Below are 12,501 nucleotides of genomic sequence, written 5' to 3'. Positions count from 1 at the left end.
AAATAATTATGAATCTGTTCGAATCTTCGGGCATAAGATCCAGCGGCACCTGAGCTAGGATCCAAGTTTCAACAGCTTATTATATATTTCTACCTTCTCTGACAAGAGGAGCGCAGAGAACTAGATGCTTAAAAGAAAGAACCGGTTTGGGTGCCGAGACTGCCAAATAATCGAGATTAATGTTCCGGGTGTATTGCAAGATCAGGGGTCGATTTTTCATGCCCAGGATATATTGGATGCCCTGTCGTTGCCGATTCCGTGACCATCATCGGCTCGTGTCGCTGATGAATACCTTACTCACTTCGGTGTCCTCCCTGAACACATTGGCGAACGGCAAAGTGTGGACGAGGTTGAAATGGGTAATTTTTTTTCACTTCCAGCTATGCAGTATATACTGCAAGCATAACGATTCTGTCGTACTGACATTGCTACTGTATAGCTCGAAGGTTGTCACCCCCCATGTTACAGGCCGTGGCTTCTCCAGAACTCATTGCGTGGCTGGGAGGGATGGGACTATGATCAAGTGCTCGGAATCGGTGGATCCGTCCCACGACAGGTCCTGGAGATCGACTGCTCTAGGCGATATGTATTAGCGGCACTCACTGAACAGAGTTCGAGAAGCAATGAAATAATACAGGCGGTCGCGTCAATTTGGAGCCGTAATGTATTGGTGACGGATAAATTTGTGTCCTGCCAAGTACAACCTCCACCATGATTGGCCCACCATCTCCACCTTGACATCAATGCGAATCCACCGCGGGGTCTCCAAGCAGTTTTGCCTCTCACCCAACCTGTCAGGACTTCAATCGCAACATGTCACCCCAAAATGCCCACGCGAAAGGCATGCTCGGCGCAAACTACAACGAAAAACTCACCTGGATCAACCACGACGAGCTCCGCGCCGTCAACGCAAAATGGATCCGCGGCTTCGTCGACATGCACCTAATCAACAGCGAACAGCTAGACCAAGATCCAAATTTGAAAGCCCTGTTCGGTGCAATTGACGCCGGATTCAACACGATCCTGAGCTTGAAATGGGATTTTACGAACCTCGACTTCCCGAGATCAGGATCCCCGGAAGTCGACACAGAATTGCGGACCCTGAACCGCGTGCTACCTCTCGTTTTGGGAAAGGTTGATATCCTCGTCATTGGGAATGAACCTTTCATTGAAGCGAAAGAGGGGCAAAGGGGTGAGCGGTTGAATGTCTTCTATGAGACCATGGCGAGCGCCGTTATCGAGCGACAGCGCGGTTCGTCAACAAGATTGTACATGGGCGCGCTGAATCGGCTTGACCTTCCGGAAAAACGGACACCAGCTATACAGCGCTTTTTGAACTTCATTGCCTCAACGCCGGAACTCGATGGTGTCGATCTGCATCCCCATATGATGACGTTTGAAGGGCATCGCAGTATGCTGGAGTACTCTCTTGCCCGCATTCGGCCTGATCAGACCTTCCTCGCGACGGAGTTCACGATGGTTTGGCATTTCAAGAAGCATATGGGTCATGCAGCGCCGCCTAAGTTTTGTGCGAAGTACGGGTTGGCACCTGGGATGAAGAATTTCCAGGTTATTGATGCCGCCATCAAAAATCCGATGACGTTTGAGCAGTGGCAGGAGTATCTCACTCTAAGTCCGTGGTATATGCAATTTCGGGTCTTCATTACAGATGCAATGAGGCTTTATCGCTCCACTGGAAGACTGGCTGTCGCAACATACGCATTGTGTCCGATGCGCATGCGGAAACACCCGTTTAAGGAGGCTGATACGCCGTGGATGTTGAATGGTGTTTATGCGCCGTCGACGGTCAAAGTAAAACCCGATGGATCGCGGTATGAGAATTTTCCGTGGGCGGAGGAATTCCGACGTGCTCAGCAGGCAAATTGATTTGTTGTATTGAAATGTAATTATCCTCGTATATAAATTACTCCGACTTGGGCGGCCACTTCACCCGTCTCTCGGCCCGCACATACAAATTATTCGGCCTGATCAACTGGAACATCGGGTCATACTCGACGGTCCCACTCTCCTCCTGCGTAAACTTATACCTATACAGCAACTTTGGCAGGAAAACCTTCACCTCCTGCAGGGCAAAGTTGAACCCGATGCACATGCGTGGTCCTGCGGCGAAGGGAATATAAGCTGCCTTGTGACGATTCTTCACCTCGTCTGTCTCCCAGCGGTCTGGGTCGAAGCGGGCAGGGTTGTCCCAGACGTTCGGGTTGTTGTGGATGTGGTGAAGGGCGGGGATCACGACGGAGTCGGCCGGTAGCTTGTACCCACCCGGCAGGATCATGGAGACCTTTGCGGTGCGTGCGGGTTGGTAGGAGGGGTTGTGGCGGCGTTGGGTCTCTTTGATGAAGCGGTCCATGAAGGTGAGTTTGTCGGTGATGTCGGCTGTGATGAGGGTGTCCGCGGTGATGTCGTTGTCGATTAGTTCTTGAAGGAGACGTTCTTGCATTCCCGGGTAGGTGACCAGGGAGTAGATGAGCCAGGAGAGGAGGGAGGAGGTTGTTGTGAAGCCGGCGCCGGTGGCGACGACGAGGGCTTGCATTAGGCTTGTTTTGGGGAGTTTTTCGCCTTTGTTGTCTGTGGCGCGGATGGCGTAATCTGGGCAGTCAAGTTAGCTCTCTGTCTTAGGGTTAAAAGTGAGTAGATGGGATGGATGTTTGAAAGTAGTACATACCGACCATGTTCGTTGCCTTCAGGGCAGCGTCTTGCAAAGGAAGATCCTCTACACCACCACTTGATGCGTTGGCGATTGACTCATTGACCATCTCGATAATGCGCCATCGAGCATTACGCAGCTTCGCCGGATCACCAAACGGCATCTTCGCATACCAGTCACCCCACGCCGCAACCTTCTTATTCAATGTCAAGGATTCAGCAATGCGATAGACCAGTTCGTGGGGCGGGGCATTCGGGGAAGTGAAGTGCTTAAAGTCAATTCCAAGAACCAACTTTCCAACAGCCTGCGAACCCAGCTTCAACATATACTGATAGACGTTCCAGGCCTCGTCCTGCTCGTCCAACTCGTCGAAAACATTAAATGCGTCCTCGACAGTCTCCTGCATCGTCGGCGCGTAGTGTCGCACCGCCTTGGGACCTAGTGCAGGGGGAAGGAACTTGTGTGCAGCGCGCCATTCCGGTGTATCGGTGTCACCGAGGAACACACCGGCTTCCTGGTTCTTGATCGGGTGCAGAGGGTGCGCCTCGTTGATCTTCTTCGTGAAAAAGTCTGATTCGGAGAAGACGATGGCGGAGAGGGTGGGGTCGTTGGTATGGTAGATTGTGCGGCCCATGTTGGTTGTTTGGAAGATGGGGCCGTACTGGTCGAAGAGGCGCTGGTGGTTGCCCAGGTGGTCGGGGTAGATCTCGAAGAAGTTGCCGACGAAAGGGAGGCCCTTGGGTCCGGGGATCTCGCGGACGGCTTTTCCATCGATGCTGATTGCGATAGGGTCCTCATTGGCCAGGATCTCGGTGACGCTGGTCAGTGTTGAGTCCGAGGATTGAAAGCCGATTCCTTTATACGGGTTAGTATATACTGCATCTGGTTGAGTGCGCAGGTCACATACCATTCGGCTCAACAATGGCGAATTGACCCGCAACGAGATGCTGCAGGCTCTCAAAATCTAAGCTCGAGTCCACCTCGACATACTGAGCGGACGAGTTAGGCTCGCCCAGCAAATGAAATAACTTGCCCGACATGATGATATCGCGATGAAGCGGAAACCGAAGGAATGCGAGAATTGACGGAGCCCAGTATATTTATAGCAGCATTGCGCACACCCAGCATCTTCGGGATGTCCATGTTGGCCTCCGACGACTCCACTGGGTTATCGCCAAATTTATTCGCGCATAACTTGCGACATTTTCATAGTGCAGGTCGCACTTACAAAGTCTGGGTTGGATATGCGCGTCTGTTGTGCCTCGGCATTTTCACCTCGATCACGACTCCACTTGTCGAATTGAGCGATGATCGGCGGAGCTAACGTGATGAGACGGCGGTTGAGACTGTCAACGATATTTTTACCGCTTGAAAGGAGAAATAGGGGAGGTTGAGATTAGACAAGTCAATATGGTTGCAGAAAATCAATATTGCCGTGCTGAACTTAATTGAACCCCGTAACAACGTCGCCATCGCGCCCGCGACACCTTCAACGTCTTCAACGCCTTCAACGCCTGCAACGATCGGACATTCACTCGCCCCACCGCGTCCAAGGTTAACTCGGTGTCAACCTACAAAGAGACGTAAACTTGTTCCTAACCGGGAATGGTCTCTCGGGACCGCAATTAACTCGGCATCGGGAAGCCGTGCCGTTTGCGGGCCCCGACCGAGTCTAGAAGAATTGTTGGCCGAGGTTCAATAGCTTTTTGAAATGCAACAAAAGAGAGTATTTTATGCATCGTCCATGGATACCGTGTCGAGTCTGCCTTTGGAGTATTTGATTTGCATCCACCCGGACCAGCGATATTTTCGAAGGTTTCAGGTTTTCTTCATCTACCGCATCCCACCAAGGACAAAATGGTCGAGGCGAAGGAGCTCAAGGCTCAATGGCAGACTCAAACCGAGCTGCCCGAGTATACATTGAAAGATGTCACGGCACATAACAGCAAGAGTGATTGCTGGATTGTCATCCACGGACAAGGTTGGTCCAGTTGCCTTTGAAGTGCACATTTTCTGACTTTGACACAGTCTTCGATATCACCGAGTACCTGCAAGACCACCCGGGCGGCGCAGAGGCCCTCGTCGAAGTCGCAGGCAAAGATGCCACTGCCGAATATGAAGACGTCGGCCACTCAGAGGATGCGCACGAGATCATGCAGCCCTATCTGGTCGGCACGCTGAAAGATGCCCAGCAATATGTGCGCCCCAAGTCCGTCCGCGTCGTGTCTCAAAAGACCGAGGAGAAGAAGCTTTCATCGTCTTCCTCGCTACGCACCCTCGCCGTCGCAGCTAGCGCCCTCACCCTCATCCCAGCCTACTTCGTCTGCAGCAAGGGAATCAACTTCCCTCGTCACCCCCACCAAATCCACACCCTCCATCTCCCGCGCGGTGGCTTCGTGAATGGCTTCCTGGCAGCCAGCATCATTTGCGGCTCCATCGGCGCAGTCGTCGCCAAACAGGCCAGCCGCTTCACCAAGATCGAATCCGGCTTCATGCGCTACCCGCCACGTATCAAGGCGAAGAAAGTCATCCGCGACGACCCGCACTTGACTCGCGGCTTCCTGCAGCCACAGACCTACCAGCGTCTTCCACTCGTGGAGAAGACCGCCCTCTCACCAAACGTCTATCGCTTCATTTTCGCTTTGCCCGACTCAACCAGCGTCCTGGGTCTCCCCATCGGCCAACACGTCGCCATCAAGGCTGGAATCAACGGTACAACCGTCACAAGATCCTACACGCCCACCTCCAACAACCTCGACAAAGGCCGTCTTGAGCTCGTCGTGAAATGCTATCCGGACGGTCTACTTAGCGGCTACCTCGCCAACCTCTCTATCGGCGACGAAGTCGACTTCCGCGGCCCTAAGGGCGCAATGAAATACACTGAGGGTCTTTGCCGCAGAATCGGCATGGTAGCCGGTGGAACGGGCATTACGCCCATGTACCAACTCATCCGTGCAATCTGCGAAAACGAGTCCGATACCACGGAGATTAGTTTGGTTTACGCCAACCGCTCCGAGAGCGATATCCTCCTTCGCGACGAGCTTGAGAACTTTGCGAGACGGTATCCGAAGAACTTCAAGCTGTGGTATATGCTGGATACGCCGCCCGAGAATTGGAAGTATGGCAGTGGGTATGTGGATCAGAATGTCCTGCGCGAGCAGTTGCCGGGCCCGGCGTCTGAGACGAAGATTTTGCTTTGTGGGCCGCCTGGCATGGTCAGTGCCACTAAGAGAAATTTGGAGGCGTTGGGTTTTACTAAGCCTGGTTCGGTGTCGAAGATGAGCGATGAGGTTTTTTGTTTCTAGTTTGACCTGGCAATACCGAGCCGAGGCTGTTTCTGCTTTGTTTCTGCATAAAGGTGCTGATGGGGTTCTTTTCTTTTCCTTTTGTGGGGCACGTGGACCAATTATCGGTCTAGCATTCGTCAGGCTCGGAGCTGTCCTAATGCGTTATGCTCGGGTCCAACAGAACTTGGATAACAAGATAGGCAATAAAATGTTGCATAAGGCTTAACCGTGAAGGATATGATCAAAATTCGAAGCCTAGTGATCGAAAACTCCGAGACGAGGCCACTCGTCTGATGATATATGCTTTCGTGAGCCCTACATTTCGATATGAGCGGGCTTAACGGAGCGCTATATTCCCACAGTTCATGGGAGTGTTGTGTTGCAGGCTATTGATGGTGGACCAGGCCAGCACGTCTGCGAAATCGAAGTCGAAATGATATTTGGTACAGGGGCCCACTACACAATTATCGCCGAAGACCTACTTCTCCTGATTTTCGACAATATCTTCAGGAACCCATCCATGACCCTTATCGCTCACCCGATTTTGCGATTGTACAAGTGGAAGCAAGAATTGCGCTTTCAAACCATCTTATTGTCAGCCAGGCTATCGCGAGAATTGTCCCAGCATCCCGAATGCCCAATGGCAATGCTTGCATCGTATTTGGACAATCATCATGCATAGACCAACTCAACCTCCAGCTGATTCCTCGCTCCATTTTGGTGGCAAAGGGCGAGCATATCTCAGAAGACATATCTCAGAAGACATTTGGGACGACATTCAAGTGACTGAATATGTCACCATTGATGGTGAAGTCATTTCTGTTTAACTTCATCTTTATCCCGCGCCCCTTGAGGGGATGTACACGGAATCTATTAGCACAGAAGTTTTGCCCCTCTCTGTCGTCGAAACTTCTATTATCTGAAGCAGCCACAAATTGCTCGTATCCCAACTGTTGAGTCATGGTATGAGTTACAGTTCCCCTGACCTCCCATTGGTGGATATCTAGCTCTCCTGCTCCTCACCGCCCACTGCCCATTTCCTTTCCTCGTGCGACATTCTTCTCTTCCTTCCTCTCTAGTTAGGTAGTTAGCTCCATTGATCGCCTCTCTCGTGCATGTCCTGCCCAGCTTGTAGCCTCTCTACCAAGGACGACTCCTACCGATCAGCGAAATACTCAAATAGCGATTTTCTCCAATCTGCGAAAGTATAGACTAAACGGGAATGCAAAATTACCCAAGCCTATCTGCTGCAACTTTGATGCCATACCGGTAGTTAATGATGATTTATGATATGAAAATGCTGACTAAGAGATCTTGAGGAATCGGCCAATCAGAATGCATATTTCGACAAGCACCCAAGTTGCAATAGACTTGAGGTCTTGATTGCTTGGGTGATTCATCTTGACGAAAAGGACTTCTTTAAGTAGCTAATCTAGCAAAAGCGGTTGGCGTATTCGAGATAAATCAGAATGGAATAACTCACAGTAAATCAGAGAAGACAACAGGCCACGGCCATATAGCCGTATAGAGGTACATGTCTACTGCCTACTGGCACCAACTCATCTACCACAATGAGCAATCATATAAAGCCTTCGCTTTATATTATTCAAATTGTTGATATTACGATAGTGGAGCAAGACAGCTGGCTATGTCTACAGCTCAGCCCGATGTCCTCTACTTAGAGGGTACTGCCGGGTCTTACCTTCTAGTTCGCGGTGTCAAGCCTGCCCACCCTACTCACTAACCGCTTCCCACCTACACTACTCGATATCCCACGTCTGATCCCCCTCCAGTATCGCAGTTGCTTCCTCCCCCTCACACAGGATCTCCGCATTACGAATCTCCCACGGCAGCAAAAACCCACCCTTGAAACTCGACCAGGCGATATCTCCCAGCGCCGCCGTGTCTGTAGGCTCGAAATGCTGCGGACAGATGGGCGTCTCGAAATGCTTGAATAGCACCGCCCGGCAATTGAGGTCTGTTGGCTGGCCTAGGCACAGCACTGAACCCGAGAGACCCTCCATCTCTGTTCCATCGTGCATGGCTCGCCAGAGCAGAGCCACCGACTGCGTGCGCGACTTGCGGTCCCAGAGGTATTCCGTTCCCTCCACCACGGCTTTTTGCATTGTCCCGAATAGATCATGTCTGAATCCGTCTCGACTGGATCCTGTGGCTCGTCGGTGAGTGCGCTGAGGGCCATTGCGAAGGCTGAGTGTCCGTCTAGGGCATCGCGGTACTCGCCCCAGCCGATGATTTTTGGTGCGCGAGGTGGATTTGAGACACGGGGGAGGCGGTCGCCGGTTACGATGGAGGTGTCGTGGTGGATTGTTTGAGGGAACGTCGAGGCGCGAGCGATATGGTGGTCGAATGTCGTCGTTGACATGGCCGATTTTCTGCGGGCATCAACTCGAGTCGTCACCAGAGGGAGAAGAAAACGCACACCTTTTTTGGGTCCTGCACAAACCAGACGCTTTTTCCGAGCGGCGATGCCACCGCCGTCGTCCCCACCCTGATGAACTCTTTCAGCTTCAGCGCGGTCGCTTTCGAGAACGTCGCCTTCGTCTTCGACAAGAGACTCGCCTCCTTCCGTGCCATGTTCTCCTGCGGCGTCTTCACATCCACGAACGCGTGCGTCGGCACTGTGATACCTTCAGAATCATCGGCGAATTTCAGCTTCAGACCCAACGGCGTCGCAGTATCACTGCCCTCTGCGGAATCTGAGACCGCATTTCCGCTGTCGACGACCGTCTGTGTGGGATAGTGCACCGCGACATCATATCCCAACCTGAGCAGGCCAAACGAGGGCACACATCCCTCCAACCACGACGCCTCGATATCCTTGTAATCCCGAAACAGCACGATGATAAACCCCGAGATGAGCACGCGCGCTCCAATCGCCGCAGGGAAGAACCGACGGAGTATCTCGAGTTCTGACGCTGGCAGAAACCGTCTCGGATTGATGCGCCGAGGCAGAGGGTCTCTCTGACTCCCGCTATATGCCTGCGACAGCTGCGGCAGCAGGAATTCAGGGTGGATGTGAATCTCGCGGCCGGCGGCGTGGGTGTCGTACACAGGCACATTTGGCCCAATACTCACGCCCCAGATCTTGTTCCCGTCGGCCTCGGTGGTCTCGTATACGAATGGACATGGCGCAAGGGAGCGGTGGTGTGTGCGAAGGAGGCATTCGTTGCCGAGGTGGACTCGCGTTTCCTGTAGAGCTTTGGCGACTGCGATTTCGCGTGGGCCCCACTTGTCCGAGTGCGTTCCTAGAGGAAACTGTCAACACTACGATCGCAATCGCGATTGCTTGCAAAGCAGTGCTGCGAAATGGGAATCCGACTCGTCACTAGGTCCATCTCCCAGGGCGAGTGGTGGCCCGGCTTGATGCTATCCACGCAGTCGGCGGGGATCGGCGGGTATGGGTAGGAGCGGGCCATCATGAGATCTACTCTCGATTCGGATCCCTGCAGGAATGCGCGACGAGCTGGAGGAGGCTGGGAGGGCCCGGTGGGCCATCGACATTATGTCAAGCTGAGAACTCGGACCCGCTCTGACAGCCACGGGCTGGGTCGATTCCGTGCCAATCAGTGAAGACGGATATCAACAAATGTCAACAAACATGACTGTCATAGGGGATGAAGCTAAAGGGGTGCGTCTAGCGATGACGAATGCTGTGCTGCATCTGCCACGCCCTTTTTGCCTCTTGGATACACACGCATCGCAAGAACAGGGAATGAGTGACGCAACAAGCGGTCAAGCGTCGCGCGTGGGTTTTGATCAGATTCTGCGCTGACCATTGTGAAGAACCCCATTTCCTCCCAGTGGTTGCACTACAGGCCGTAGTGCGCTGGGTCTGCGCCAACTTGCCAATCCCAGCCCGATCGGCGCCCGCCAATCTGCGCTATTACATCGCGATCGTGCCGATCTCGCCAGCTAGACTGAACTCGTCGTGAACGATGGAGTCGACAGGCGCCATTATCCCCACGTCTGTCCAATGATGACCCGCGATGAGATCTGTCGATCGGACGCCCAGCTGAAGATTGGTCTGCAGGAGGACCATGCTAGCCCTTGTAAATTGGTTCCCCCGCCCCTCCCGTGAAGCTCTTTTTCTTCTGTTTACCCTGAGACACATACTGTATACCTCTGGCAATCGATTCTCATCATGTCAAACGAGATCCCCGGTCCGCCCGGCGTGCCGCTTCTGGGTAATATTTTTGATGTCAATCCGAATGAGACCTGGAATTCGCTGAACAAGCTGGCCAAGGAATATGGTGAGTCGAGCTGGGCGAGCTGAGCTGAGCGAGCTATTCTAAAGAGCTCTGTACCAGCTGGGTGAGTGCGAGTGCGAAGCTAACCACACAACTGTATAGGCCCCATCTTCAAGATCAATGCCCTCGGCCACCAGATCGTCTTCATTGGCAGCGTCGCTCTCCTCGAGGAAATCTGCGACCAGAAGCGCTTCCGCAAGTGTGTGACCGGCCCCGTTGTTGAAATCCGCTACGCCGTCCACGACAGTCTGTTCACGGCTTACGATGATGAGAAGAGCTGGGGCATCGCCCACCGCATCATGGCGCCCTACGTCACCCCCGAGGCGACCGACGCCGTCTACAAGGACATGATGGAGGTTGTCCCCGACCTGACCAACAAATGGACCGCCAGCTCCAAGCAGCGCGTGCTGGCCACCCGCGACCTGGACGCTATCCTTGTCGCCTCCTGCAACAAATGCTTCTTCAACCAGCGCTACTACAGTCTGGACAAGGACAAGGACCAGAAGAAGACCCTCAACATGGTCGACGCCTTCGAGGGTGCCACCATGGAAGCCATGAAGCGGCCCACCCGCCCCAAGCTGCTCAACTGGCTCTACCATAGCAAATTCTCGAACCAGACCAAGTTCATGCGCAACTACTGCGCGGAAATCGTCAAGAGCCGCAAGGAAACCCCCTCGCAGGTCCGCAAGGACTTGCTCGACGCCATGCTCAACGGCGTCGACCCCGAGTCCGGCGAAAAGCTCAAGGACTCCCAGATCATCGACGAGATTATCTCCATGTACATCGGTGCCGCGACGGCCGCTAATCTCCTCTCTTACGCCCTGTACTACCTGATGAAGAACCCTGAAGCCAACAAAAAAGCCTGCGAGGAAATCGACCGCATCGTCGGCGACGGGCCCCTCGAGCTCGAGAAGCTGAAGCAACTCCACTACGTCGAGGCCTGCCTGCGCGAATCCATCCGTCTCTCCGCCACCGCCCCCGGCTTCAACATCGAGCCCATCCCGTCGGAAAACAAGGCCCCCGTCATGCTGGCCGGCGGCGAGTACCAGATCCCCCACAACCAGCCCATGATCGCCATCCTGAACGCCGTCAACCGTGACCCCGCCGTCTTTGGCGAGGACTCTGAGGAGTTCCGCCCCGAGCGCGTGCTGGGTGAGAAGTGGGATAAACTCCCTGCGGCTGCGAAGAAGGGCTTCGGTAATGGCAAGCGTGAGTGCTTTGGTAAGGTCTGGGCTTGGCAGTGGTCTTTCTTCACTCTGGCCAGCATTATCAAGGAGTGCGAGTTTGAGCTTGCGGATAAGAATTATAAGTTGACTTCCAATGGCGCGTTTAGCATTAAGCCTCTTGAGTTTAATGTTCTTATGAGTCCCCGGAAGAAGTGAGTGAGCTCCTGCTGAGGTAATGTGATTGGGGAGTGATTCATGCTTGGATCAAATTGTATTGGATATGGATTTTGGTTAGCGTTACGACTGTCAGTAATGAATTTGTCTATATGAATCGGATATCTCGGATTGAATGAGTCCCATGTTTACTTCACCTCTCTCTTGCGCCGAGTTCACAGCAGACCACTGTGCTCAAGTTTAGAAGATGATTGTTGCTGGTGGATCACGTGATGCAACCGGACGACATTGTTTGAATTTCCTCCTTCTCCCTTTCTCTTTTCTTCTCTCCTTCTCCTCTGTCATTCCTCGTATGGCCTCTCAGTGGACCCATTCGAGACTGACCATTCCCTCACTTCCTGCTTCCTCGAGGATCTGAGTTCGCACCGAACACAGTCTCGCTTCAACCAACCGAGATGTGATATATCTAGATCCCCGCAATCCTACGACTGACTTGCAAAACACTTTATCGGAACTTCGTCAATGGCATCGCAGAAGCGGTACAGCTAAGCTTTCAAAATTTTTCTTGGTTTCCTTGCCACCCATCCACCTACAAACTGGGAGCGTGATGAGCTTTAGTCGAAATCTACGAATATCTGTGATCGACACAAGATCTATTCTGGATTCACTCACCTCCCTGAAAACAGCTCTGCGCACAAAGCATGCGATGAAGGGATAGCACTACAGTGGATTCGACATGGCTTCTTTGCTACACGAAAAATAAAAAGGGCAGTGAGGTACATCCTGTTGCAGTCAGACAGTTGCGCGATCAATGCTTTGTCGAGATAAGGGCAGCATACTTGACTCATCGGACGATCACCGTGAAAGTGACGGAAAGCGATCGGCAAAATTGCTTCTTCAGCTACCATGTGAAGAAGATAGTGACGATAAACGTTTCG

The 12,501-nt window shown here is 52.9% G+C and overlaps 5 protein-coding genes across 5 annotated transcripts; 3 read left to right on the top strand and 2 right to left on the bottom strand.

Annotated features, from left to right (window-relative positions):
- Nucleotides 1-813: 813 nt before the first annotated feature.
- N7532_001207 (uncharacterized protein) lies at nt 814-1,887 on the top strand (the record flags this gene model as incomplete). The annotated part of the gene is made up of 1 exon (XM_056613701.1): nt 814-1,887. The coding sequence occupies one exon, from the start codon at nt 814-816 to the stop codon at nt 1,885-1,887; it is 1,074 nt and encodes a 357-aa protein (XP_056478742.1).
- Nucleotides 1,888-1,924: 37 nt separating this feature from the next.
- Nucleotides 1,925-3,708, bottom strand: N7532_001206 (cytochrome P450; the record flags this gene model as incomplete). The annotated part of the gene is made up of 3 exons (XM_056613700.1): nt 1,925-2,610; nt 2,687-3,523; nt 3,576-3,708. 3 exons carry the CDS (start codon nt 3,706-3,708, stop codon nt 1,925-1,927), a joined length of 1,656 nt encoding a protein of 551 aa, XP_056478741.1.
- An 817-nt stretch (nt 3,709-4,525) lies between these two features.
- On the top strand, nt 4,526-5,973 carry N7532_001205 (putative cytochrome b5 reductase; the record flags this gene model as incomplete). Its single annotated transcript, XM_056613699.1, has 2 exons — nt 4,526-4,649; nt 4,697-5,973. The coding sequence occupies 2 exons, from the start codon at nt 4,526-4,528 to the stop codon at nt 5,971-5,973; spliced, it is 1,401 nt and encodes a 466-aa protein (XP_056478740.1).
- Nucleotides 5,974-7,715: 1,742 nt separating this feature from the next.
- On the bottom strand, nt 7,716-9,392 carry N7532_001204 (uncharacterized protein; the record flags this gene model as incomplete). Its single annotated transcript, XM_056613698.1, has 4 exons — nt 7,716-7,981; nt 8,023-8,348; nt 8,396-9,221; nt 9,296-9,392. The coding sequence occupies 4 exons, from the start codon at nt 9,390-9,392 to the stop codon at nt 7,716-7,718; spliced, it is 1,515 nt and encodes a 504-aa protein (XP_056478739.1).
- Nucleotides 9,393-10,117: 725 nt separating this feature from the next.
- Nucleotides 10,118-11,605, top strand: N7532_001203 (putative cytochrome P450; the record flags this gene model as incomplete). Its single annotated transcript, XM_056613697.1, has 2 exons — nt 10,118-10,226; nt 10,326-11,605. 2 exons carry the CDS (start codon nt 10,118-10,120, stop codon nt 11,603-11,605), a joined length of 1,389 nt encoding a protein of 462 aa, XP_056478738.1.
- Nucleotides 11,606-12,501: the final 896 nt, after the last annotated feature.

The sequence above is a fragment of the Penicillium argentinense genome (genome assembly GCF_028826775.1).
Source record: "Penicillium argentinense strain IBT 30761 chromosome Unknown utg000002l_segment0_segment0, whole genome shotgun sequence".
Taxonomy (NCBI): domain Eukaryota; kingdom Fungi; phylum Ascomycota; class Eurotiomycetes; order Eurotiales; family Aspergillaceae; genus Penicillium; species Penicillium argentinense.
Note: the sequence above shows the minus strand (reverse complement) of the source record. Positions and strands in the feature narration are given on the sequence as shown.